The sequence below is a fragment of the Amorphotheca resinae genome (genome assembly GCF_003019875.1).
Source record: "Amorphotheca resinae ATCC 22711 unplaced genomic scaffold M430scaffold_5, whole genome shotgun sequence".
NCBI classification, from domain to species: domain Eukaryota; kingdom Fungi; phylum Ascomycota; class Leotiomycetes; order Helotiales; family Amorphothecaceae; genus Amorphotheca; species Amorphotheca resinae.
Window position 1 is genome coordinate 1861848 of NW_020194475.1, and position 27101 is coordinate 1888948.

The 27101-nt window shown below is 50.0% G+C and overlaps 8 protein-coding genes across 8 annotated transcripts; 6 read left to right on the forward strand and 2 right to left on the reverse strand.

Moving 5' to 3' along the window:
• Positions 1-467: 467 nt before the first annotated feature.
• Positions 468-1483, forward strand: M430DRAFT_50282 (hypothetical protein; the record flags this gene model as incomplete). The annotated part of the gene is made up of 4 exons (XM_024868138.1): positions 468-603; positions 677-714; positions 824-1089; positions 1165-1483. The coding sequence occupies 4 exons, from the start codon at positions 468-470 to the stop codon at positions 1481-1483; spliced, it is 759 nt and encodes a 252-aa protein (XP_024721903.1).
• A 5433-nt stretch (positions 1484-6916) lies between these two features.
• M430DRAFT_236337 (hypothetical protein) lies at positions 6917-9257 on the forward strand. Its single transcript, XM_024864938.1, has 2 exons — positions 6917-7271; positions 7334-9257. Exons 1-2 carry the CDS (start codon positions 7201-7203, stop codon positions 9063-9065), a joined length of 1803 nt encoding a protein of 600 aa, XP_024721904.1. The 5' UTR covers positions 6917-7200; the 3' UTR covers positions 9066-9257.
• Positions 9258-9999: 742 nt separating this feature from the next.
• Positions 10000-11499, reverse strand: M430DRAFT_27660 (hypothetical protein; the record flags this gene model as incomplete). The annotated part of the gene is made up of 1 exon (XM_024865682.1): positions 10000-11499. The coding sequence occupies one exon, from the start codon at positions 11497-11499 to the stop codon at positions 10000-10002; it is 1500 nt and encodes a 499-aa protein (XP_024721905.1).
• Positions 11500-12637: 1138 nt separating this feature from the next.
• Positions 12638-13960, forward strand: M430DRAFT_66311 (hypothetical protein). The gene is made up of 4 exons (XM_024869220.1): positions 12638-13039; positions 13091-13233; positions 13285-13523; positions 13575-13960. The coding sequence occupies exons 1-4, from the start codon at positions 12646-12648 to the stop codon at positions 13681-13683; spliced, it is 885 nt and encodes a 294-aa protein (XP_024721906.1). The 5' UTR covers positions 12638-12645; the 3' UTR covers positions 13684-13960.
• A 1031-nt stretch (positions 13961-14991) lies between these two features.
• M430DRAFT_139321 (hypothetical protein) lies at positions 14992-16272 on the forward strand (the record flags this gene model as incomplete). The annotated part of the gene is made up of 2 exons (XM_024862604.1): positions 14992-15025; positions 15091-16272. The coding sequence occupies 2 exons, from the start codon at positions 14992-14994 to the stop codon at positions 15954-15956; spliced, it is 900 nt and encodes a 299-aa protein (XP_024721907.1). The 3' UTR covers positions 15957-16272.
• A 958-nt stretch (positions 16273-17230) lies between these two features.
• Positions 17231-20872, forward strand: M430DRAFT_27663 (hypothetical protein; the record flags this gene model as incomplete). Its single annotated transcript, XM_024865683.1, has 5 exons — positions 17231-17401; positions 17458-17502; positions 17580-19806; positions 19877-20628; positions 20702-20872. 5 exons carry the CDS (start codon positions 17231-17233, stop codon positions 20870-20872), a joined length of 3366 nt encoding a protein of 1121 aa, XP_024721908.1.
• Positions 20873-21721: 849 nt separating this feature from the next.
• Positions 21722-23715, reverse strand: M430DRAFT_139328 (hypothetical protein). Its single transcript, XM_024862605.1, has 4 exons — positions 23424-23715; positions 22984-23367; positions 22277-22935; positions 21722-22187 (listed from the first exon to the last, which is right to left on the reverse strand). The coding sequence occupies exons 1-4, from the start codon at positions 23600-23602 to the stop codon at positions 21931-21933; spliced, it is 1479 nt and encodes a 492-aa protein (XP_024721909.1). The 5' UTR covers positions 23603-23715; the 3' UTR covers positions 21722-21930.
• Positions 23716-24602: 887 nt separating this feature from the next.
• On the forward strand, positions 24603-26009 carry M430DRAFT_41931 (hypothetical protein; the record flags this gene model as incomplete). Its single annotated transcript, XM_024867514.1, has 1 exon — positions 24603-26009. The coding sequence occupies one exon, from the start codon at positions 24603-24605 to the stop codon at positions 26007-26009; it is 1407 nt and encodes a 468-aa protein (XP_024721910.1).
• Between the last annotated feature and the right edge of the window lie 1092 nt (positions 26010-27101).

Below are 27101 nucleotides of genomic sequence, written 5' to 3' on the forward strand. Positions count from 1 at the left end.
TGTGGAATGGATTAACTTAGCTCCGAGCGTTCAACAGTAAGCGAGCGAGTGGATAAGGGGTTCAGGGGTTGTCGCGTAAATAAGGGTTAGCGCCCACGTGCACGCTCAGAAACCGAGTGCTCAAATATACTGCGGCATTTGAACATTACAGGACAAGGTGCTGTGCCGCAGTTGGTTTTCCGGGTTTTATATCTTCAAGGGGCTCAGATTGTCAGGCTCCCCGCTGCGGCGCATAGAGAGCTGGGCGCATAGAACAGTCAGCTTATATCATCTACATTTACGTCAACCTGATCGCTCACATCGTTATCCAGCCCCTTTTTCTCCCTTTCTTTCCCCTCGTCCCAATCACACTTCCCCTCGATATGCATCACGTGGGGTCACCACCGGGGTGAAGCATCCAGCGTTGGGCCCGAATCTCCCTCTTTCACCTCTTGATACTCCAGCACGACGCTGACGGTTCGATTCGGATGGCGCTGAAGAGAAACAAGAGGGGAGGCAGGCCGTCGCCGTACCCGCGGTTCCTCTTCCACGGCCTGCGCTCGGCGCAGTTGTTGAGTTCAATTGTTGTCAGCGGCATTATGTGTTATTTCATGTACTATCTACGTTCGTCCCGTCCCATGTCTATCCCGCCCGCCACCCGCATTGAAAAGCAACCATACTGATAGCTGGAGGATAGGACTTGAGCATTTCCCGATCCCATGGACGTTTATAATTGTGGGAATATTTCTTTGTTGCCTGTGCCGCAGAGATACAGCTAGTCTCTGTTCTTCTTGTCCTGTCTCGATATATGTTTCATGGAGAGCCGGGCTAATGACTTGCATAGCTCTTGACTATCTCTATTGCTACGATTGCCAGTTTGACTGTCACGATTGTTCTATATAATTTCACATATCTCTCCCCCAGATTTAACCTCGTCCTCAACGGCTCGATATCCTTCTTTTGGGCCCTCGGTCTAGCGCTCCTCAGCTGGTCGGTGAGCACAAGCCATGTGCTAGAGAAGGCCTGTACGGGTGACGTTTGGGGAGGCAGCGCTGAGGCGGGTGTGTGTCGAGATTATAAGGCGCTGTGGGGGATGACATTAGTCGGAACGTGCGTTGATTTCCGTTCATTCGTTTCCTTTCCTATCAATTCGAGACGAGTAAACTGACGAGAGATACCCAACAGTGTCTCCACATTCTCCGCTCTTCTCCTCGACATCCACACTCAGCGCAAGACCAACCAGCGGGGTGCCTACATCCTCCCCGAAGACGACAAGGACGCCCAGCGCCTGAACGAGTTGAAGAGCTCCCGCGTGCGAGATGCCGGCTATGACGTGCCCAGCGACCAGAGCGCCGTCCAGCCCTCGATCTTCGACTCGGATATCGGGTATCACAACCGCTACGGGGAGCCGGACGATGATCTGCAGGCGTTGCCGCATGGTCCGCTAGAGGACAATCGGCCATCGAGAGATATGGGGTACCATCATCAGTTCTTCCGCGATTAAGGGAGATTTCGTGGTAGACCTTGGGTTGTGGCTAGAGCTCTGGTGGATATAATCAGGAGTGTCCGCCCATTTCTGTATTGGAAGGAATTTTGTTCTCCTTTTGGGCTTTCATTTTGGTCTTGGAGGATTTTGATGCGCGTTTGGAGGATACCCAGAATAGAAAGCATGATTATCAGGAAGCATTCAACACGAGTTGGCAACTCTTTGAACCAAACGAGAGATGGCAGAGTAGTCGTCTTAAAAAATACCGGCTTGTTACTTGAATTGCGTGCATCTTTATCCTGAAACCACACACGTCTAGATTCCCTAGTTTCAGGGACAAATCAACAGCAGTGCACCTTTTGATGATACAGCAAGCATGGTTTGACTACATGTGTATTTCCTTTTTATCTATACTCTACCAAGTCCTCCATTCATTCCAAGCCCCGATCTCCTATCTATATTCTCAATGCCGCTTTCCTGGACCACAACATCCGTTCCACCCCCTCGACCCCCTCCAGTCATTCAAGAAGTCTATCCCGAGGCCAAACTTCGCACATCCCAGAAACAACCTCGGGCAGAATCTCTCTCCTTATATATCAAGGTGCCGATGGAAGCTCACGCATCTCCGCCCAAGCTACACGGTAAGTTGTCCCAGTTCTGATACCATCTACCTTATACTGGAACATATAGATATGAATATACATATCCCACCACATTCTCACCAACCATCTAATCTACAATCTACCCATTTCGAATTTTCGAAATGGGATGGCAGCATGCGATGTTGAGAATGGAGGGATGGCCGTAGGCAGCTCGGATAGATCAGGATATGAATGAGACAAGGTTTTCCATCGATTATCCGACTTCACAATGCATGAGCACCAGGATATTTATCATGAGAACGCTGGAGAGTAAGTGAGATAGCGTGTTTGAGATGATGGATGGACTCTTGGATCGAGCAGCTTGGCGTATGTATCGAAGAGGATGATGAGACTCGAGCTGAAAAAAAAACAAAAAATCACAATCCCTCCCTCCCTTCCCCCTATTCCTCAACCATGGCAGACAGAACAGCTAGCTCCCAAAATCTCTAAGCCAAAACGCCAGACTCAGAATCTACTCATCCTAGGTATATATTCCCAACAGCTTCTTAACCGCTAGGTTTTTAGGAATGGGAAAAAGAAAATGTGCGAAGAGAGAGGAATAATGGAATTGATAGATTGATTTATATAACCTAGGTATGTCTCTACCCAACTTACTTCATTTCTTATATCATTTTCTTTAAATCGAAATCAAAATCAAGCACTCGAAGGAATCCTGCACATATCCTCAAGGATCAGGATATCATAGCGGGTCGAGAAAAGTAGAGTGAGTCTGTGTTACACATGGCTATGAAGCTGAGTAGTTAAGAAAGGAAACGTTAGAGCACGAGTCTCTCCTTGTACGGCGCTGGGTGTAGGCATATATATATATATATGTATGGATTTATGTGTGTATTAATGCGTTTATATGTACGTAGCTAGAAGCATGAGGGTGTAGCGTACATACATACATACATACCGGTACATAATAACACAGGAAGCCATGCTTCTACTTGTATATACTACATACGTCCCGGATTTGTCTGTAGAGCATAAGGCTGTTTGTTGATGATATATATAGATAGACAGCATTTAGATAGATAGATAGCTTGGTCTACCGTCTACCTACTATGGTTAATTCATCTGACTGATGCATACATAGGTGAAGACGGGAGGATAGGAATGGAAATTTATGGAATGGGAATAATGAGGCGTTTGAGTTGGTGTCGTGTTGTGTTGGCACTGTTGGGGTTAACACACCAACAGTTATCATTACTTCTGTAAACCTATTTCATATGTCTTAATCTTCTTAGCCCCTCATCATTACGGGCAAACTGCCCCCAACATTAAAAAAATGGCTGATGGGTCGTTGGTTCTGGTTTATATATCTTGAGACATCGTTCCAAAGCGAGTAGTTAAAAAAGACTTTGGAAATATGTGGTGTATTTGATGTATATAGTTCAGAAGAAAACCGGTTTACTTACCTACCTACTATTCAATCCACCTATGCCCAAGTCCTAGCCATGAACTATTCAAGCAAGACTTCAAGATGAGGATATATCAAGCGCAAAAGCCGCGCCCCCCAAAACCAACAAACAAAACCCCTCTCTAATCCATCCTCCAAGCGCCCACCCACCTCCCCAGTCCATGAGCCAGGCCCCCCTTCTCGAAGGATTTCGAAGCCTGCACCGCGCGCCCCCCCTTCCTGCACACATGGACAAATAAGAGCTGCAGACGCGCCTCATGCAAGGGATATCACGCTGCACATGGCCCGTTACAGACCGAAGCTGGGGTCTGGCGCTCTGTGCACCACGTGTGCCGATGAGGGTGGGGCGCGCGCTGGATTAGGAAGGTTGACGATGATAGAGCAGAGGAGGTATTTGGGTATTCGGAGTTGAGCTGGGTTGGCTGGAATTGAGTTTGGGAATGTTGTACTGTACCTCCGTACGTAGGGGTGGGGAGAAGGGGAATATTTCATCAGTCGTTGAATGGATTCTCTCTCTGTATGACTGCTCCGCGTGAACAGTTATGTGATTTGAAGAGCCAACAACACCAAGAGCAAAGAACCATCCAGGTATCTTACTGTAGTAAATGAATACCGTATGTATGCGTGCTTAGAGGATACGGATATACGCGGTAACGCGAGCGTGCGGCGCGGGACTCGTATCGTTCGCTATCGGGATCCAAGTGCCGATTATTGCGATGATGAATGAAAATGGAGTCTTGACTTCTACAACCCCGCACCTTGTCGGGTTCTGTCTGGAGTCCCGCTATCTCTAATCGCGAGTTGTACTTATCGCTACGAAGAATCATACCTTGTAGGACCTTATAGGTGGTTTTAGTCGCGCCCGCAATTAACGCAATAGTGATGCGCGGACAAGGGATGGAGTCGTACGGCACGGCCTTACGAGTTGCTGTGTCGGGCAAGGAGGAAGTTGCTGGGGGGACCGGGAGAAGGCTGGAAGGACGTTGGAAAGGATCATGGATGGAACATGGATGGAAGCGTGGATGGAGGGATCTGACTGTCGATCGCATCGCATTGGGGCGGCCTTAGATAGGAGATGGCAGAGCTCTGTGCCTGTTTCCACGTGGGTGCATTGTGGATGGGTCGCAGAGATTGGGGATCCATTGGGGAGGGGTTTGGCTGCATCATGGATGACTGTGTCGAGGGGATGGAGTGTATATACTTAGCAGCATCGTAGCTAGAAGAAGTATCGTCGCGCGGCGCAGTTCGTAGCATCTTGCTCTGTGTAGGCGGTAGTAGTAGTAGTAGTACACAGACAAGGAGTAGCACTGAGTCTACATAAGTAAGACATACAGTCCGTAGGGTAATTTCCACTCAGCCTGAAACGCACGGCAGTCGACAATGAACTGCTACTTGAGTACTAGTGACTGCTGTAGGTACCATCGACGATGTACTCACTACGACGTACCTCAAGTCTTAGCACTGCGGGCAGTACAGGTACAACAGGAGTGAGGCCATGCTACAGACGTGCATGCAGCAGCAGACAACAGCGGTAGTGATTGGGCTGTTCGACAAATAGGCCCGTTTCAGTCTCTCAGCTGTGAGGACGCCGTAAGCATGCATGGCTATTACAGATGATGACCACCGTGAGATTATTTTTGGTGCTCTTTTGAAAGTATTCTGGCGGAGAGAGACAAAAGGCAGAGAGGCTGCGGAAATGCGATGGAGAACCCCCACGACGTACTGATATTGTGCTGCAACCTTGTTATCTATTACCGTTTGATTGTTTTCGCGATTGATTTCTCTGCAAGGAAGCGAAGAGGAAGGTGGAGAAATATAGTAAAAAAGTAAAACAGTAAAACAGTAAAATAGAAGAAAAAAAAAAAATAAAAATAAAAATCAAAAGAACTGGCAATAAAAATTTAGACGAAAAGAAACTGCAGAGCGAAGAGCTTCGAGTACCGTGAAACAGTGAAACAGTGAGAAGACCCCATGAAGAGAGCCCCGTCCACCACGGGACGAACCGCGGATGGATGAACAAGGTCGGGCTATTCTAAATTTAAAAGTAACCTGAGAAATAAACATCGACAGGAGATGATCTGAGCGGATCTTCCTCGCACACCTCGAGTGCCGAGTACAGTACTACTGTACGGTACTCAATGATGTGATATGATCTCCTGGTCCCGTCCCGTCCTCTGTGAACCATCATCCATGATCCCATCCACGATGCCATCCGTGATCCTGTCCATGATCCTAATCGTGGTACATGGTATGTGCTTCGAAGTATAATCCCCTGGGAGATAAAGTAGGCGTCCGTTCACTATTGGCCGGACCTGGCCCGTGTCTGCCGTCTCTGGCCGGTACTTGATCGATGAGGAAATTCCCCTGCGGGAGGAAGTACACCATGTACATCACTACTGTATGTGCGTGTACACAGGACTACTGTAAGTACAAGATGAGGCCTCTCCGATACGACGCAATCCCGTCCCGCCCCCTGCCGGCGAGTCCGCCCGGTAGCATCGGGTACGAAAGTCTGTCTCTGCGCTCTGTACCCGGCCCCTGATCATACTCGACCCACGTGCTGGAGCATGGTCCACCGCTGTGTCGCCCGAACCTTGATCGCTGGAAATCCGGAACAGCGACGACGGGAGGGAGATGCAGTTGGTGTCTTGGTTGTTCTGGATCCTACTTATTAGGAGACTCGATGCTGAAGAGGGATCATCAAGAGAGGGTAGCACTGCAGATGTTGGAAACAACTCGATGTCCTCGTGCTGCCTGTGCTTGTGTCCTCGACAGGAGAGAGAACACAGGACACAGAATCTGAAGAGGCCGTATCGCAGATTACTTCGTAATGATGATTCTCTGTACGTCCGTAACATAATACATGAAATACGATTCTAGCGTAATGCTGAGTCTGTTGTTGGGGTCCACAGGAGGGACCCAAGACCCAGGACCCAGGATGCAAGACTTCTCAGGGCCACGCTGCGATGCGGGGAGGGACAGTATCCAGTCTCTGTGTTCAAGTCAGCAAAGATTCTTCTTGTCCTCTGACCGACCTACATAGCTTATCACCTCAACCCATGCCGCCGCACGTTTTCCGCACGTGGGGCTGGTGGTTGACCTGCATGGGGAGCCATCGACGAGGGAGCCAGAGCCATACAAGAGACCCGCCAACAGCATATCATGGACCAACTATCCAGAATCAGTAGCAATCGGCCCAGACCCCAGAGTTGCATTCAACCCATACGACAATACAGCAGATGCATACAGGCCCTGCAGGGACCGCATGGTGAAGGCGGCGCAGGACGCGGACAGGGGAGCCATATGGCGGGTACAGACTGCTGAGGTTACCATGCAGACACTGCTACAACACCACCGCTACCACGGCTACCACCGCAACCACCGCTACCACCACAACCACAACCTCCGCCGCAACCACCACTTACCTTTACGTCCGTACCATTCTCCAACCAGCATCTCACCACCCCTACACTGCAATCCCTACCATCCCCCCCAGTCTGCCGGTCCAACGCCGTGCTCGCCATGTGCCACCCTGGTCCCACGCTTCCTGCGATCCTTGAATGCCATGGATTCCATGTGGCCCTGCTGCGCTGCTCTGACATGTTTATGAAGGCGATGCTTCCCCCCCTCTCTGTCGAGGGGCACGTCCATCCAACTCAGACCAGCCCGCCATGAAGCCAAAATCTGCTCATCGATACAGGATATGTGGCACGCCTGTGCGGACAGGCTGCATCACTTGCAAGTCAGACACTCCCAACTCCCAACTCCCAACTCTACTGCTCAATTGGCTAACCCCCGCTGCAGGATCCGGAGAGTCAAGTGTGGTGAAGAGAAGCCCTTCTGTAAGAGATGCACCTCCACCGGGCGCAAGTGCGATGGCTATGCTCCGCCGTCAGAAACAAAGCCTGGCCACAAGAGAGCCGCTCCTCCCAAGCCGCTCACCCTCAATGCCAACGAAGACCCGATGGAACAGAGCACCCTCGCCTTCTTCAGCGCCTTCACGGCCCCGAAGCTCTCGGGATACTTCTCCCCCGATTTCTGGGAACGGCGAGTCCCCCAAGCCAGCCTGGCCGAACCCTCCATCCGCCATGCCATGATTGCGCTCGGCGCGGTACACCGCGATTTCACTGCCAGACATGAACGGACGGGCCGCTTCGTCGATGCCTCCCTCGAGGCCTTCGCTATCCGCCACTACACCATTGCTATCAGTCACCTCCACCAGCTGATGTCGACCCGGACGCAGCAGCTCGACATCACGCTGATCTCCTGCATCCTGTTTATTGTGTTCGACTGCCTCATCGGCCATCACACCAGCGCCCTGATCCACTTGAAGGCTGGCTTGAAGATTCTGGAGGATATCAAGCGGCAGAATGCGCAAGGAGGGACCACCTCCCAGCCGACTTTGACGCAGCAGTGGGAGCGGGAGTTCTCGCCCTTATTGCTGGGACTCGGCGTCCAAGCCGCTTCTTTCGTCGACCCGAAATATCCAAAGGACCGCGAGGATTTGTGGGAGTCGCTGAGGGCCGTCAGGATCCCGGCGCACCCGCTGACCTTCAACTCCCTGGATGAAGCTCGTCATGCCCTGGAGACGCTCGCTGTCGATATCATGGGCGGCGGCATCCCGACATCTCCCCTTCCTAACTCTCCCCTCTCCCCTGATTACCTCCCTCACGAGCACATCCCCCAGGATCATATGTCGCCCAATCCTACTCCTCAGGATCAGCCCCCTCACGATCAACTCCCCCACGACCACATCTCTCCCGCCCACATTCCCTCACCCCTCTCCCCCTCCCACCCCGGCGCCCAAATACAATCCCACCTCACCGCACTCCAGGACTGGACGAAAGCGCTCGATCGCTACCTCGTCAACTACGCCGCTCGCGACCCCTCCGCAAGCCGCGTCCGCTGCGGCGCCAACCTCCTAAAAGTGCACTCCCTAATGCTCAGCATCGTCGCGTCTCCCCCGCACTACCCCTCATCCACCTCCAAATTCGACCGCATCCTCTCCCTCTGCGAATACCTCCTCGCGGCCAGCACGTCCTGCGGCCGCGCCGCCCCCTCCCTCAGCTTCTCCGCCGACTTCGGCATCATCGCGCCTCTCTTCTTCACCGCCGTCCGGGCACCCTCACTCTCGCTCCAACAGCGCGCTTACGGACTCTTGGCTCGCGCCCCGGGACGCGAGGGCATGTGGGATTCGGATGACGCGCTGCTGGCTGCTGGTGATGCCATCTTGATCGCGGAGCAGCAGCAGGCCCTGATGACGCAGGCAGCGTATCGCACGCCGCCCATGTCCGCCGGCGAGACGGACGTGGATGAGAGGGAGTGGGACGAGGTGCGGCAGACGGAACCGTTCGAGACGGGCGAGTTGTCGGTGCTGGCGTCCCCGTTTGAGCCGGCGACGACGCAGCAGCAGCAGCAGCATCGGGGGAGCGCGAACGTGACACTTCATGAAAATTTCAATAATGCGGATGGGATGGCGGATTTTGGAAGACCTTTTATGATGCAGGAGTTTATGATGGAATACCCGGTCGCGTGATTGATGGATGGATGTATGATAATGGGATGGGATGGGATGGCAAATTTCTATCTATCTATCTAATAGCTAAGCTATGTATAGGGGGCGTTTTATTATATGTCTTGGGATGGAGAATTGGAATCACTGGTATGTGTATTACGAAGACGGCTGGTGATGGATATTATGAAATTTTATGGGTTACTTATTTATTATAGATGTATATGTTTTTTTGGTCTTATTAATGAAGTTATTATTATTATTATTCTTTGAATTGTTGGGAATGGGAATGGAAGAGGTTTCTTTGTATTGGGACACGCTCTCCTCACTTTGTGATGTAGATAGGTATGTATCCTATATCAATAGCCTCCCTCTCTCCGTATCCTCCCTGTTTTATCCAGCAGACTACACTCACTCTCCCTGACCCTTAGATATACCACGTAGATTCATTCATCATCTATCACCTAAAACACGTACCCCCTCCCCTATACCTACCCTGCCCTGCTCACCTTCCTGACCCTAGCTAGCTACCCTTCCTTAAGGCACCCCTCCCCTCTTCAACTCAAACCTCTGTACCTGTGGCCTTAGCCATAGACATATATACGGACTGCAAGGAGGCAGGGGGGTCAAGATTTCATGGAAAAGTAGTGTCGCGATCATTCACTTGTGTGTATGGATGTCAAGATAATTGGAAGAAGATGAGACACACTTACTCCCGCCGTAAACGAACAAAGGTAGTTTTGGGTTTTGGAATTGGTTTGAATTGCTGTAAATAGAACGTTAACTATTGGAAATGAAAAGTTGAAAACGACCGGATCGAAGGATGATATGATATGGTGAAATGAGGGGCCTATGGACTGCAGCAGCTGCTGTCTGAAACGCATTACGACTTACGAGACATCAATTGCGTTGATTTGGCGGGTCAGTATCTCGCAGATTAGCTCTTCCCATGAACATTTCAGGCTTTCGAAAGATAGTCGCGGACTTTTGTCGCCCATTCAGGAAGTGGTTCGTGTTTTCCCTGTTGTGTAAAATTCGATTCTTCCATCAGGTGCTCGATAATTGCGATCATTTTCACCGGACTTGGTCTTACCAAGACATTCCATGTAGTCGCTATTCTGACTGCCTTTCGTAATTGTGGAGAATACTGATCTGGAATCCTGAGATCTCGTACTCTGGAATCTGCCAGCTCGAAATATCTGTCAAAGGATAAATTGCGGGGTTTGGATGCTAAATTGATATGGCTCAGGCCTTCCGTTGAAGGGTCTGGAGTGCAGAGGTTGTAAATGCACGCACCGAGCGCCCAAAGATCGGAATATCGAGTATGCCTATGAGGTTCAGGGTAGCGACTCCACGCATCTGCTGCGCCACGAGCATTGGCCGCTGGTATATTCTCATAAAGCAGTTCTGGTGCCCAGTAAGTCTTCGTTCCAAGTTTCGCCCCTGTTCTCTGCCACTGATTGACGTTTGGATCCCTATCATCTCTATCTTCACAAGCGAGCCCGAAATCACTGAGGACACAATAAAAGTATTTCGCAGATCCTACCGTATGCCTTGACCTGAGAAGAACGTTGTCGGGCTTGACATCGCGATGAAGGATCGGTACCCAATCCGATCTCTCTTTGGCGTTTGGATTGCGATAAAATGACTCTCCTCCCTGCAGATATGCCAGCCCATCACAGAGACCAGTAAATACATGCCAGACGAAGGCTTCAGGTACGGATGGGGTAGGGAAAGCGTTTCCGCGTTTCGAGAACTCCTTTATCATGTCCTCCAAGGAACCTCGGTCACAAAATTCGACGTATACCGAGGCGTCCCTGAGGTCTGGCGTGATGAAAGCAGCGTTGTAAAAGGTTAGGCTTGAGTGACACACTCTCCGGAGCATTTGTATTTCCTCTATGGCGAAGGATATACTATCCGGTTTGAACCTTTTCTCGACAAAGACTCGGCTGGATAGGCCTTTGATGCGGACCACGAATACTCCGCCATTCATGCCCCCTAGGCTGCCGTCGCCCTTATCGATTGCATAAACAATCTCAAACTTGTGTCGAAGGTTCTCCTTCGATATCTCTGCACGTTGCATCTTATTAAGGTCGAAACCTGTGTTTTGAAACGTTTGAGCCGCAATCTCCAAGCCACGTGGGGCGCTATTGGAGTGATGGGCAAGATTGTTTGCCATGTATCGAGGGTCCTTTGTTGTGCTCTGCCCACTCTTCCGATTGTGGTACACTGGGGCCCAGCTCTTATCGTATTCGTTCTGGACGATTTTGAGTATCCATGGTGGAGGTAGGCCTCCTAGGGTTGGGTGATCGAATGTCCTTTCTCGAGTTGAGGCCTTTCTGAAGAGGATACGCTTTTCAGCATTGGCCGTAATATCTATTCCCCAGTCTTTCGGAAGTACTTGGAGTTCGGGACAGATTTGCATCACGCGTCCCAGTACTATTTCTTTGTTCGCCATATCGCCTGTGGCAGACTGTGGAGATGGAAAGAATATTTGAATGATCCGCACGAAGATCCAACACATTTCTTCATTTTAGTACAACAATTTATGGAGAATCTGTATCCAAGTCAGAGTGAAGGTATTAGGTTATAGTGAAGCTATTGTGTGAATCACTCGAACGAGCACAATAGGATCACATTCACAATAGAAAAATTAGCGGTGAATGAATCCTGCCGACTCGACACAGAACTCAAAGGTGGCAAAAAGAACTTCTGCAAGGTAAGCTCCATACAATGCAAGAGATAATCTAATCAAGAATTATGGCAAGCTGTACTAATTTTCAGGCATCCCAGCTTTCGAGACATCGTGGAAGACCCCACCAAGACAACATGTCTCAACAATCTGAACTCTGCAGACGACGGGGAGTTGATCTTCAACAGATGATCACTTACTTCAAGAACGAGACAAAGGTGAGTGAAAACAACATGACTGCCACACAGCAGGCTGGCGGAGCGAGGACACCAATAGGTCTGGGAATCTATTTCGCAGATGTCTCCAGCTGGAGCAGTAACAGCAGCAGCGACGGCTCCGTCCATTCCAACCACTCCAGTCACTCTATCAGAACCGAATCTTCAGAACCTGATACATACGAAGAGAAACTATCTCGCTATCGAAAATTCTTCGACAATGGACCTCTGATGAGATGCCTAGACAAAGATGACAAGCAGCCAGCTGCTGACTTGCTATTCAATGCTTTGCTCACAGACGTACAACAGAACCAACTCAATGATGAGAATTACAGGGGAGTTGTCCAAGTCAGATCCTTCTGGGATGATGTGAGGAAACAATTGAGATGTGAGAATGAGGCGTGGGTGGATTTTTGGCCGGAGGGATATCCTCGATATCCTCCCGACGAAGCTGAGTGCTTTAATAGATCTGATTATTACGCATCATATCGTTGGACGATGTTTGGCCAGCAAGAGTCCAAAAGTCAAGGAAAATATCAAGAACATCAAGTCTGTCTTGCACAGAATCGCGAATCGAAATGTCGGGGAATCCACGAAGCCAGAATCCACGCTAAAACTCCACCGAACGGCAACTTCCGCACCGCATCAAACACGTATTCTCAAGCATCCCGCAATCACCACTCAAGAACCAACCACAATGGATCCCTTTTCCGCTGAGGGCGAGCTCCTAAACATTCACAACTACTTCCACCAAGGCCAGTACCAGGAGGTCATCGATTTCGACACCTCAAGTCTGTCTCCCGAGAACGCACTACCCGCCCGCATCCTCTCCCTGCGCGCACAGATCGCCCTCGGACACGCTGAGGAGGTTATCGCAGATGTACAAGGCGAAAATGAACCTGAGTTGATTGCTGTTGGGGCGCTGGCAGAGCTGGCAGCTGGGAATGAGGCGAAGGCACTGAAGGTCGCCGAGACGTTGGCGGGCGAGAAGGGAGATAATGCCGTTGTGCAGGTGTTGGCGGGCACGGTGTTGCAGGCTGCGGGGAAGACCGAGGAGGCTTTGGCACTATTGAGCCAACATCAGGGGAATCGTACGTATTTCACACGATAGGAGACCATGCCAATGGCTAACGGGGGGATAGTTGAGGCTGTTGCGCTGATTGTGCAGATTCATTTGGAGCAGAATAGACTCGATCTGGCGATAAAGGAAGTTCAGGCGGCTAGGAGTTGGGCTCAAGATAGCTTGCTGGTCAATCTGGCGGAATCGTGGGTTGGTCTGCGAGTGGTGAGATCCCCTCTCTATAAGGTATTTGGAGGATATGCTAATGTGTTGCAGGGCGGAGAGAAGTATCAGCAAGCATTCTACGTCTTCGAAGAGCTCGCACAAGCTCCATCGACATCGTCTACTCAAAGTTTGGTCTCACAAGCGATTGCTGAAATCCATCTTGGCCGATTGGAGGAGGCCGAGGCTGCGCTGCAGCAAGCTTTGACGAAGGATCCCAAAAATGCAGACAGTCTTGCCAACAGCATTGTACTGAACGTTATTGCTGGGAAGGATGTCAACGAATTGACAAGGTACGGTCTCTGATGCCATTATCAAACGGTCCGCTAACATTTTTATTGCAGTACCCTAGCAAGCACAGCACCAGAACACCCTTTCCTCCGAGACATCCAAGAGAAGAGCGCATTGTTCGACAAGGCGGCCACGAAATACTCGGCGAAAGTCTCTGCATAATGATATCCCTATCAATAAAATGAATATGGCGTTGGAGGATGCGGGCTTCGCATAATGTTGTTAGTTATACACTTGGAGAACAAATATGTGGGAATCGAAAAGAATTCAAAGCATGCAATGACGCCGAACCACATCCTGTGAAATCGTCCATGATAAGACAAGTCATAATGGAAGAGGGGTCTCTGGAGAAGAGAATGGTTGCGTGCGTGTGCTGCGAGGAGAAGAGGCTCAAAATGCACATTGACATCAACAGATTGACCCCTCGTGCAAGTACCCGCGATACCCTCACAAAAGTCCCAAAGGGGATGGAGGGTCAAAGATAACAGTTTTGATGCACAATGACGCTTTTGCCCACCCTCTCTAGGGAGAAAGGTGTGGCAGATTGAGGATTGTATACCTTGAGCCGTTTTCCCCTCACCGACGGACATGCTGACTCGCCAGATCCCTGTTATCCATTGTCCAAAAGGCAGAAAAATGCATCGTTCCGATGGTTCGCGGATAAAGGGCGTCGACGGGCGGGAGCGAGGAAAACGGTTCCAGATTTCCAGTGTTTAGTGACGTCATTTCCCCTGCCCCCCTTCCACAGCCCCCTTTGCCAGGCGAAAAAGAGCTTCGTGAGGTTCATGAAGTTCATGAGGCTTCTCTGCGATAGGTTCTCTGCATTGCCTGCCCCCACTCCAAACGAGGACGGATATCTTGGATCTTGCCCCTCTATCCGACCTCGATCTGTTTATATCCAATCAGAACATGCGATTAGACTGGTGGTGAATTGACTCGACGGCACTCAAGCACCACGGTCCCTTTTTACAGGAAAAATACTGTAACCCGCCGTCGTCATTGATCGTGAGTGTTACTATCGTGAATGTTACCATCGTGAAAACCGGAAAAGCCAGCGGCTTTGGGTTCACATCCTAAGATAGGAGGTGAGTAGTATTAATGGGAGCCTTTCTGCCTCCGCCTCTTCCTGTTCCTCTTCCTCTTTTTCTCTCTGCTCCATATTTTCACAGCAAGATACATCATACTCCATATTTCTCCCTCGAAACCTGATAGCGAAAATCTCTCCCGCTCTATCGTCTCAGGTCCACAATACGATCTCTTATCAACATTCAACCGTTCAAGCCTAGCTTCTCAAGGCCGCCGTTCTACTTTGCCGATAGAAAACTTTAAAGATTGCCATCTTCAACATCTCAAAGATACAAATCCACAAGCCATTGCAAGATGCCTACTGCCGTACAACCCTCAGGCACTGAAGCGAAGGACCTCACAGTCCCAAAAACAAGTATAATGGCTACGCAGGATAAGAACATGATGCACACGAAGCGGAAAATCGTCTGTTTTTCCGGTACGTTACCAAACTCTTCTGCCCTGGGGAAGTGGATCACCAGTGTGGTCTAACAGAAAGATTAGATTTCGATGGCACGATCTTCATGCAAGACACCGGACACATCCTTTTCGACGCCCACGGCTGCGGTTCCGCCCGTCGGAATATCCTCGACGAACAGATCAAGTCGGGCGAGCGCTCTTTCCGGGACGTATCTGAGGAAATGTGGGGCTCTTTAAACATCCCCTTCGAAGATGGTTTCGAAGTCATGGAGCAGACTCTCGAGATCGACCCGGACTTCCAACACTTCCACAAGTTCTGCGTCGACAACAACATCCCGTTCAACGTTATTTCTGCCGGACTGAAGCCGATCCTGCGGAGGGTGCTGGACACTTTCTTGGGCGAGGAGCAGGCGAAACATATCGAGATCGTGGCCAATGATGCTCAGATCAAGGAGGATGGGAGCGAGTGGAAGCCGATCTGGAGACATGACACAGAGCTGGGTCACGACAAGGCCCTCTCCATCGCCGAAGCGCGCGAAGAAGCCGAGCTGGCTTGCGAGGACGGCACCATTCCTCTGATCGTATTCATCGGCGACGGCGTTTCAGATCTCCCTGCCGCCCGAGAAGCAGATGTTCTATTCGCACGGAAAGGGTTACGACTCGAGGAGTACTGCATCGAGAACAAAATCCCGTATATCGGCTTCGACACCTTCGCCGATATCGAGAAGGAGGTCAAGAAGATCATGGTCGAGGATGAGCAGAAGACGGGTGGCGCCGGCAAGCCGGCCAGGTTCAACCCCAGAGCCAATATGTGGCGTAGGGTCAGTAGCAAGACGGCCGTCCCCGCATACGTGGCTGCTACGCCCACCAAGGAAGAGAAGATGTTCTTGTGGCCCGAAGCCTTCTCGGATTATAAACCCAAGACTGTCGATGAGACGGTCGCTTCCTAACAGGTCACCCGGCGCTTTTCTTACAACTTCTTGCCTGTCATATTCGCATCTGGGAATTGGGGTTGCAATGCATTGCTATGGCGTATCGGATATGGGATGGCTTGACGAAGAAATATTTATATTGCATGAGAGTTATAGACAAAACAGCGAGACGTAGATGGGAAATGGAATAGACGGTTGGTGGGAACCTGAACTCCCAGTGTGGGATTCGTTCATTTCTTATTGGAGAATTGTAGTCGGTCTTTATGATTGGAAGAGCTACATGCTTGAAGAAAAAAAGCAGGAAACAGACGATAAGAACAATGCTATCACGTTGAGTATTGAATATCGACTTCGATTGTTGCCAATAGGAGACATTAGTTTATGCTGAAGATCCTTGATACCTTACAAAACAGGATTTCGTTTTGCATCTCCGCAAGAAGCGTAATAGGGGTAGAGGCGACGACAGTCACAACGGAAATGATTATAAAGAGCTTTGTCAGCTCGGTTGAAAATCAGGTAAATATTGCGCGAAGACGAATTACCTCAGATGGTATTTGATTAATATAAATATAAATAATGTAGGAAGAGGTTTGATGAGAGGGGTGGTTTCAGGAGCTGCAGTGGGGCACGACTCCGAGGTTGCATATGATATACCTAGGTAAGGTAGGTATGAGAAAGCTCGTTGTAGAGAGCCTTGAGATGGAAAGGCGAGAGAAAGGAATAAATAATTTGTTATATATTTAGAAGCTTTAGGAGAAGAAGAAGTGAACAGAGGCCTTCCTGCAGAATCTCATGTCATCTCTTTCTCCGTACGAGACCCGCTGCGGATTCTTCCGTGTACAAGCCACAGTGGCTCAGCCGTTTGTTGAGCACGACACAAAGCGTTATACACTTCTGGCAGCATCCACAGCTCCTCTCATTACATATCCTAGCCCTAATCATCTCTTTCATTTCTTCACCTATTCATCTATCCATCTGTTCCCATTCCCACTGCTCACAGCATCAACGGGACAAGGCTCTCTCCAGAAATCCCTCGTCGGAACCAAGCAACAAAACTCCCCCTCCATCCCTCCATCCCCGCCCCGCATACTCCCCGGCAGTTGCGGGTCCAATCACGAGCTATCCCGCCCATGCGCTCTGGACCTCTTCAACCTCCCAAGACCACATTTTCCAACTCACAGCCACAATAGCATTGGTCTTGGCATTGTCATTGGCATTGGCATCTCAACTACTACAGTGTTGTTTGGCTTGGCCGACGGCCACCAACCTCTCTATATCTCTCTCCCTCTACGATGGTCCGACTTACTCTCCGCAGCCGACTAAAGTCCTACGGCGTCAACAACAGCTCCAGCAATAGTCGAAGCACAAGCCCCAGTGCCAGCGTGAAACGATCAAACACGATAGACAGCATGGCAGATCCCACAAAGGCCAATGGTCTGGTACTGAAAGCTGCGGTTCTCCGGGTAAGTGCAGCAGGCGGGGAGCATACAGCTGAGATACTGACAGCAGCTGTGCATAGGCCAGGAACCTCGCGGCAAAGGACAAGAACGGGTCTTCCGATCCAGTGAGTATATAATATTCGCAGACCGCGGAACCCCGAACCCCGCTCCGCCGAACAACAGAGTGACTGACGAATCGTAGTACCTCGTCCTCACCCTCGGCGACTCGAGGCACGTAACCCAATACGTCCCCAAGACATTGAACCCCGAATGGAACGTCACGGTCCAGATGCCCGTCTCGGGCGTGAACTGCCTCCTGCTCGAGTGTGTGTGCTGGGACAAGGATAGATTTGGGAAGGACTACCTGGGCGAGTTTGACTTGGCACTCGAAGACATCTTCTACAACGAGCATACGGCACAAGAACCGAGATGGTACCCCCTCAAGAGCAAGAGAACCAACGGGAAGAAGACCAGCAATGTATCCGGCGAGGTGCTTCTACAATTTACTCTGTTGGACTCATCGAACCCTACCGCCACCGATCAACAGATTCTGGAGAAATTTAAAACCATCTGTGGCTCGGACATTGGCGAACTTATCCCCGAGACAGCGACGAAGCGGACGAGCCGTGCGAGCGCGGCAGATGAAGTCCCTGAAGAGGAAGAAGAAGATCAATTTTATGAGGATGAAGAACCTAGCGACGAGACGGACGACCCAGCAAAACCCGATTCGGTCGAGAAAAGGAAGCGCAGATTGAGGCTCAAGGGGCTCAGGAGGAAGAAGCAATTGGGCGCATACGAGTTCAGCGGAGGTAGCGACCTGGTTGGGATAGTCTTCCTTGACATACAAAAGATCACCGATCTTCCACCGGAACGGAACATGACTCGAACATCATTCGATATGGACCCTTTCGTCGTGGCGTCTCTGGGGAAGAAGACCTATAGAACGAGAGTCATTCGACACAACCTTAATCCCGTCTTCAATGAGAAGATGATCTTTCAGGTCCTCAGACGTGAAGAGACCTACTCCCTCTCCTTTACCATAATTGACCGGGACAAGCTATCTGGCAATGATTTCATCGCCTCCGCCGTACTCCCCCTTACAGACATCACCGACACGGCTCTAGAAGCCGACCCCGACACTGGGCTTTACGCTTTAAAAGACCCTCCAGATGCCAGCGCTCTGCCGTCCCAGCCAAACAAATCACGCTTCAAATTGCCACTATCACGCTCAGCATCTTCACAGAATCTGAAAATGTCACGGTCGACCGCAAGTGCAAAGAGCAGTGGGACAAATTTGTCGACAGTTCAAGCGAGCGATTCAGGATCAACAACACCGGCGCCGACAAATGCACCGACGAGCACTCCTGGTGCGCTTCAAACGGGTGATAATATACCTCCTCCAAACGCCGTTGACGATACCGAAGTATCGAACGAGCGTGGTGATCCCGACTTACATCCTTTCGTTATTCCTCTAAAACTAAAGAACGCGGAGAAATGGGAAGAGAAGCATAGCCCTATGTTATTCATCAAGGCTAAATATGTTCCTTACCCGGCTCTTCGTCAGCAATTCTGGAGAGCCATGTTGAAGCAGTACGATACCGACGAAAGTGGACGCATCAGCAAAGTCGAGCTAACGACCATGCTTGATACGCTTGGCTCGACATTAAGGGAATCTACCATCGAAGGCTTCTTCAAGCGCTTTCATGATCCAACCGTGCATGGTGACGAGCCAAATTCTGATTTAACTATTGACCAGGCAGTCATTTGTTTAGAAGATCAGCTCTTTGCTGCAAGGTCCAGGCAGCCAAGTGTCGTGAGTGAGAGGGTAAAAGTATCTGGTACTGCTCCGGCCAAGAGCCCCGTCCCGCAGCAGCCTGAAGGCGCAGGTGGACAAACCTCAACGCCCCCAAGCCCACCCACCGCAGCAGAAAGTTCAACGTCAGCAAGCTCCGGGAATGTTACACTTGTGGATCCATCACAAATTGGAGCTGAATTGCAGACAGTTGAAAATCCCGAGGCTCCTGCCGAGGAAGGCGAATTCGACAGAGATGATCTCAACGACAAGGATGAAGAACATGTGGTTGAGATCAGAGAATGTCCAATTTGCCATCAACCTCGCCTGAATAAGCGCTCCGATGCAGACATCATCACTCACATCGCCACATGTGCCAGTCAGGATTGGCGTCAAGTGAACAATATCGTCATGGCCGGCTTCGTAACATCCAGCCAAGCGCAACGGAAATGGTACTCCAAAGTCATCACCAAGATATCCTACGGAGGCTACAAGCTCGGTGCCAACTCTGCCAACATCCTGGTGCAGGATCGCATCACGGGCCAGATTAACGAAGAACGCATGAGCGTCTACGTGCGCCTGGGAATCAGATTACTGTATAAAGGACTGAAATCTAAGGATATGGAAACCAAGAGAAGTATGTGGGGCTCTTTTAATCTCTCTTATCCGGTGCAAATCCTCTAGATCTGTTGCTAATAACCTACTAGTTCGGAAGCTCCTTCGCGGATTGTCCTTCAAACAAGGTGTCAAATACGATGACCCAGCATCTAAGGCCGAGATCCAGAAATTCATCAATTTCCACCGGCTAGACATGTCCGAAGTCTTGCTTCCGGTAGAGAGCTTCAAAAATTTCAACGAGTTCTTCTACAGACAGCTAAAGCCGGGTGCGAGACCTTGCTCTGCACCAGATAACCCGAAGATCATTGTTAGCCCGGCGGATTGCAGGAGCGTGGTGTTCAACCGTATGGATGAAGCGACCAAGATCTGGGTTAAGGGCCGCGAGTTCTCAATCGAACGATTACTGGGAAATGCGTACCCAGAGGACGCAAAACGGTATACCAATGGTGCTCTCGGGATCTTCAGGCTCGCCCCGCAAGATTATCATCGTTTCCACATCCCAGTTGATGGTACTTTGGGCACACCCAAAACCATCGAAGGAGAATACTATACGGTTAATCCGATGGCAATCAGATCGGCGCTAGACGTGTACGGCGAAAACGTCCGCGTGGTGATCCCCATTGACTCGGTTGCGCATGGGAGAGTCATGGTTATCTGCGTAGGGGCTATGATGGTTGGAAGTACCGTGATCACGCGCCAAGCAGGCGAGGAAGTGAAACGAGGAGAAGAACTCGGGTATTTCAAATTTGGCGGTAGTACTATCCTCTTGTTATTCGAAGAAGGCACTATGAAGTTCGACGAAGATCTGGTGAATAACTCTAACATGGCGTTGGAGACCTTGGTACGTCTCCTCCCCTTTCTCTTTCTTCACTCTTTTTTATCTCCAGATGAGTGTGGGACTGATGATGCCACAGTTGAGAGTCGGGATGTCGATCGGCTACCATCCGTCAGAGACACAACACACGCCTGACATGCGCAAGAAAGACGAGGACATCACGGAGAGCGAGAAAGCGGAAGCCAAGAGGAGGATCGAAGGCTCGATTCAGACGCCTGGCAATGGACCAGTTGCTAGCATGGCCGGCTAGTTTTCTTTTCCTGAAAAATCACGGTGTTTGGGGAAGGGCGGTTGTCTTTGCTTTTTTAATTTCGTTCCCTTTCCAACCTTCAATATAATGCGGAGGTCCGGGTGGTCTTGCTTGCATCGCAACGTTCAACAATATGAAGTGCTCGGGTTGGATGTTGCAAATTCTCTTCTTGTGTCTTTTTTTGTCGTTGAGCGAAAGTTACGAGAGCGTGTTGTGTTTTTGGGGGATTGCTTCTCAATCGAACGAACGGGATGGTTGACCGTTATTCTTAACAACCAGATTCGATTCAAAAGGAAAAAAAAAGAGAGAAAATTAAAAAAAAGTGGCGGGGGATAGGGAAAAACAAAATAGGCTTTCATGCATAGGTTCTATAGAAAGTATGACCTGATGATGAATAGTATATGTCCGATACACTCGTATATATAAGGTGCATGCAGGTGGAAGGAAATCTTTCCCTTTCCTTCCTTTCACTTTCCTCTTAGATGGAATTTGGAAGTAGGGAACGGTTGTATGTTATTTAATTAGTTAGGTTCGGAGAGGCAGGGAGGGAGCACTTCGTATAGGTAGAAATTCAACATAAACCTCAATTCATCATGGTATGCTTTTTTGTGCTGTAAGTAACCCACCCCTCCGGAGAATTGTGGTAAGGCAGCGTGCGGTGCGTGCTTTGCGATAGACTGAATAGGTATATTTAGATAGTTTAGCGCCTGGAGGTAAGAAGGGGTGTGTGAGGTTGATTCAGGAGCATGGGTAGGTGGGTGGGTAGGTGGGTGGATTTGCTTTTTGAGAGGTGGTAGGAAGGAAGGTAGGAAGGATGGATGGATGGGTGGATGGAAAGGGGGGAGAGGTGTTTGACTTTCTTTGGTGGATTGATTGATTTTTGGTTTTTGTTTTTTTTGCTCTGGTTATGAGAGACAGGTAGGTATCTTACAGTAAGGTAGGTAGGTACACACCCATATTATATCAATCAACATATATACCTCATCCATCCATCCATCCATCTTCATTAATATCTTACATCTTCCCTTCCCCCTTTCCGCCGCGGGTTCACTATTCATTCACGCCCTCAAAGTATCATACCTACTCTTCCCCCTAATCTTACGGCCATACCTAAACAAAACCCAGGGGATCGGCATCATAGCCACCGTGATAAACGCCAACAGGCTCGTCGCCCATCCGATGCCCAACCTACCATACATCTGCAGCGCGAAGAGCGGGAACGCGGCGCCGAGCGAGAAGCGCAGGAGTCCGTTCGCGGCCATGGCGCTGGCGCCTGTGGATGCTTGGTAGGTGTCGACGAGATACGTGGCTGCTGCTGTGTCTCGTTAGTCAAATGAGGAGGGGATTTTGGATGGGGTGAAAATTTGGATGGGGTGAAAAGAAAGGGGGACAAGAAAGGCATACAGATGAATATGCTCAGATTCCCCCACGCGAAAGGCACAGCGGCAACGACGGGGCTGGCCCAGTGGACGTCCTTGCGTGCGGACCACGCGAACCAGAAGAGTCCGGTGGGGACCCCGAAGGAGCCCAGCATCGCGGGGTATAAGCGGTGTTCTGGAGCGACGATCCCGGTCTTCCCTCCTTCTTCTTTCTGGCTTTGCCGGGCCCGGGGTTGGTACATGTACCGATCGCATAGGAGACAGGTGGGCACGGCGAGGAGAGAGCCAACGCCGATAGCCAAGAAGACGAGTCCTGCATCCTCGGTGCTGAAAGCGTAGACGGATTTGAAGACGTAGGGAAAGGCGGCGAAGAAATTCAGGAGGATGGAGAAATTAAATGCGACGTAGAAAGAGAGGAAGCCGACGATGGGCTCGGTGAGGAGCATGTGCAGAGGCCGGAGGAGCGTGACGGAGAGGAGGAATCTGATTCTGGCTGCGGGCGTGGGGAATGAGGACGGCGGGGGCGGGATGCCGAGCTTTTGGTTCCGGCGTTGGATGATGGTTTTCTTGTGGGTTTCCTGGACGAACAGGAGGGAGAGTTGGGCGAAGATGGCGAAGCATATGAGCGTCCATTGGGTCCAGCGCCAGCCTTTGCGGACGGTGACGAATGAGCCAATCACTGGTCTAAGTCTGGTCAATATCCCTTCAAGGATAGTGAGTGAGAAGACCTACCCCAAGGAAGGTCCTAGGAATAGACTCAAAATATAGAAACACGTGGGTACAATTCGGGTTTCGGCTCTGTTGACGTCTGCAATGGAGCCTGCTCCTATTGCAAGGGCAGGTGAGAATGTCAAGCCGGCGAAGAAGCGCAAGATGCACAGTGTCCAAATATTCTGTGAGAACCCGGCACCCATGGTGAAGAGAGCACCCAGTGGTCCCGAAAACAGATAGACAACATATCTCCCATATGTTTCTGAGATGGGAGCAGCGAGCACGGGTCCAGATCCCAGGGCGAGCACATAGAGTGACAATGGGAGCAAAGCCACGGTGGAACCAACATGGAAATCCCGCTGAATGATGGGAAAAGCTGGAGAGTAGAGTGAAGTGCCAATGGTCCTACGGCCATTAATAATAATTCCAGCACCAGCAACAGACAGGATCCTCTTACTCACGCGGTGAAAGATATCAATGCAGGAGGGACGGCATGAAGATATCGTTTCCTTGCAGGCCAGTTCAAGGGATTGTCTGGATCATCTGGCCCACTCCAGTCCAGGGGATCGACTGGAAGACTCTGAGGCTCGTTGCCTTTTTCCGCATCTTCCACACCATCGACAGATGCAGGTTCTTCCATACTGGAGCGGTGGAATCCTTGATTCCTAGTTTGGGACAGAGGGGTACATATAGTAAGTGTCCTTCTGGCCGGGAACCCGGCAATTGAAGATGGGACCAGATGCTGCAAGAAACATATAGGAAAGTAAACAAGACACGGAAAATGAAGCATATCACCATGAGGCTCCCTTTCCACAAACCATCGTTGGTCCAAGTTGCACCATCTTCGTGGGGCATTAGTCCTCTGCGATTACTGATCGGTCGTTCCTATAGGGTTAGCCGCGGTGATCAGAACCACGAAGATCGAATGAAATTTGATTCCGGATTCGATTCCATGCGGAGTAAAACAAAGTTGTGCATCTCCACGGCCCGCGCTTCCATTATTCTAGTCTCTCGGCGGGGCGGAGGGGAATGCGGGTGCCGGGTGGTAACCAACGACCATTCAGAGAAGGCAGATGACAAGCCATTATTCACAGAACGCGGGTCGGTCTGATGTGCTAAGTAGACGCGGAACTTTAACCTGCTTATGGTGAACAATGCTCGTTTGTTGGTTTATGTTTCATGTTCAGTAACTCTTTTGCTTTTAGTACCTATCTGGCTGATGTTGCTTCCTGCAAGTAGAAAGATTAGTGTCTATAAGGTACCTTAAGGTATACTATGATCGTCGACCTCGCTTAGGTGTGTCGAGTTTTCGCATTTGCTGTACCTTAAGTTGACAAAAGCGAAATTTCTATAGTATCTATATCGAAGAAGTACATAAAAAGATTCTTAGCTATAATGCAGAGGTTTTCACTGTTTAGTGCTTTGGAATACGTTATATCTACAAGGTAGGTTAGATCATGGATTTATTTAGGGTTAGATCTTATGCACCCTAACCTACCCCATGGGGTAGATACCTTACCCAACCCATTTCGTGGGGACCCATGGGTTTCTGCGCAGCTTAATTATTATCCATACAATCAACATCTTCTTCTTTTACAAACAACAACACCTTTTTTCATTCGCACCTATTCGTCTTCAACATGGCATCTATTGCAACGCCATCGCCCCAAAAAGGCCGCCCAGCCTTGCGTCGAAAGAGCGCATCACCTTGGAAGACCAAAAAAGTCCATCCTTATGGACCATACGCATCCACGCCTTCATTAACTCAAAACCTTCCCGAGAAGGTCACCAGAATCCAGTTGCCATTCAGCCTTCGGAACAGCAACGGCGGAGGACGTAATGTAGCTAAGGGCGAGTTTTCCGCTATCAAAACCGTGTTCCCGACTGCACTCAGCACAATTTACGTATATCCATATCTCGTCGTACGTGTGAAAGAGCTGCCTCCGCAGCCTTGGCCGACCTTTATCGGCGACATTCCACTGTGGTTGACGGACAAGGCCGAAGGAGGGATACCGCTTGATTTCGGTGAGAGTCCTCGTCTACATTCGAGCTTAGAGTTCACTGTCAAGGGAGAGATCCGCGATTATCATGTCCCAGCTCCAGACACAATATGGGAAGTCTACAATCTCGTGAATGGAAAGGGCGCTGGGGTTGATAGTATTCGCTTCAACGGAATGCGATTTCTTGCATTGGGGGAGAATGAGCCAGCTGCTGGATGGAGGAACGTACTCCCAACGCGAATTAACGGCTACAAAATGGGTTATATCTGGGGCAGATCTGGCAAAAAGGAGCATGCATTTCGGCGCAATCTACCTGCAACTACTGTGAAGGATGATTCTGATTACAGATCTCAGGGTGAGATTCTCCGACCTGGTGTTCTAGTGGAAGGATTATACAAAATGGAGGGACAGGGTCACTTCTCTTCAGTTATCACCACTTCCGGAGTCTGTGTCGAAGGCCCAGGGGGAGAAAAGAGGATCACAGTATCTAGGTATGGATTTCCTCTTGAATCGCACCAAGAAGTCTATCATCCTTCCGCTCAGCCGGCCCCCAATTTCGCAAACAAGATTGGGAAAGTCGATAAGGTGTTTGGAGTTACTGACATCGCCCTAGTCAAACTTGAGGACGGTCTGAGCTACGCCGCAGAAACGTTTTCAGAGCACTCCGAAACGGGATTGCCCTTTAATGCGCGTCCATTCCGCAACTTGCGAGACCCCGAAGGTCTCCGATATGGCGATTCAGTATATATGAACACAGCCGTCAACGGTCTATGCGAAGGAGCACATGTAGACACCGATTGGAAAATTGTCCAAGGACCTGGTGGGCAAGAGGCACACATGGAGATCGGGACCTTCCTCTACTGGGGAAATGGCCAAGTGGGAAACCTTTTCGAGGGCTGTTGTGGTGGGGTAATTTGGGACGAGAGTTTCGATGTCATCGGACAGTTGCATTATGTTGAGGAGGCGGATTCCCACGACCGAAAGCTTTCTTATGCGCCGTCCTTTCTGCCGTTGATCAAGGAGGGCTATCAACTCTCGAGCATCTAATGGCAATTACTGAGATGGCGTCAGTTACGGGGATGCAGTTGGGAATTGCACGGGCGAAGTAAACATGTGGCGTCTGCCATTCCAAGCTTCGTTGTGATGGCCCAAGGTCCACGGTCCATGGTCAGCACGTAACCTTAGATATGGGGGACTCGGGGAGATCCGCGATAATAGGGGGTTGATCGAGTAGCAAAGTAAGGTAGTAAGGTAATCAGGCCGTAATACTAGTATTACCCGATTAGGAAATCAATTCATCGCGTTTAACCGTCTAGTTTCTAACATCAAGCCATTGCCTAAAGCAAAGAAGATCATTTTAATTGCCAATATAACTAAGTAGTTATCTTTACAGACGTGGATCTCTAAACTGCCTTTCTACTTAGTCGTTACATCTCGAATAGTTTATTGCCAGTGGTACAGTAGTGCTTTACAGGCTTACAGCGAGGTTACAGCAAATGCTTCAGGCGCAGTGGCGGTGCGCCCATCATCGTCATTGCAATGTCTGGGTTTGAAAAGCAAGACACGGCATCAACCTTGTCATTTCAGACGAATAGTCTACATCCCCTCATTGATCGATTCTCTTATCAAGTTATCAGTCAGATTTGACGTTCAAATGTATAACCCCAGCCACAGACGTCTACGTCAGTATCGTCCTTCAGGTGCCCGAGGCGCAGTCTTTCCCTTGGGCCCCTGTCCAGCTCAAGTTCGCCCTAGCAGATGGCAACAGATCGATTAAAGCTTAAAGGACACGCTAATTAAGAGGCCGTCCACATAAAGAAGCAGGTGAAATCTGACCAGTTTCAGATATCAAAGGCCCAAGGACGACTCTCTGTTTTCTGGCCAGACAAGCCTTGACAATAAACCTGATCTGTTCTACGCAGATGGAGAGTAAGGTACCTAAGGTAAGGCGTGGGGTGAGGTGGCGGGGAGTCACGTGTCGTGGCTTGTGTAGGAATTCCTCAAGGATTGCATTGGCGTTTGCTTTTCCTGGCTTCGTCAAATATCCATCACGAGGGCTATGTACTGCCATGTACATGTGAATTGAGAGGCTGGTCCAAGGAATGGCGAGTGCATTTGGTTCAAAAGCCAACCTATTAC

Coding starts and splice junctions, on each gene's coding strand:
- M430DRAFT_236337 (XM_024864938.1), top strand. CDS start 7,201: ATGAAGCCAAAATCTGCTCATCGATACAGGATATGTGGCACGCCTGTG. Junction 7,272..7,333: donor ACAGGCTGCATCACTTGCAA/GTCAGACACTCC, acceptor CCCCCGCTGCAG/GATCCGGAGAGTCAAGTGTG.
- M430DRAFT_66311 (XM_024869220.1), top strand. CDS start 12,646: ATGGATCCCTTTTCCGCTGAGGGCGAGCTCCTAAACATTCACAACTAC. Junction 13,040..13,090: donor GAGCCAACATCAGGGGAATC/GTACGTATTTCA, acceptor ACGGGGGGATAG/TTGAGGCTGTTGCGCTGATT. Junction 13,524..13,574: donor GATGTCAACGAATTGACAAG/GTACGGTCTCTG, acceptor TTTTTATTGCAG/TACCCTAGCAAGCACAGCAC.
- M430DRAFT_139328 (XM_024862605.1), bottom strand. CDS start 23,602: ATGGAAGAACCTGCATCTGTCGATGGTGTGGAAGATGCGGAAAAAGGC. Junction 23,368..23,423: donor GCATTGATATCTTTCACCGC/GTGAGTAAGAGG, acceptor TAATGGCCGTAG/GACCATTGGCACTTCACTCT. Junction 22,188..22,276: donor GAATCTGAGCATATTCATCT/GTATGCCTTTCT, acceptor AACGAGACACAG/CAGCAGCCACGTATCTCGTC.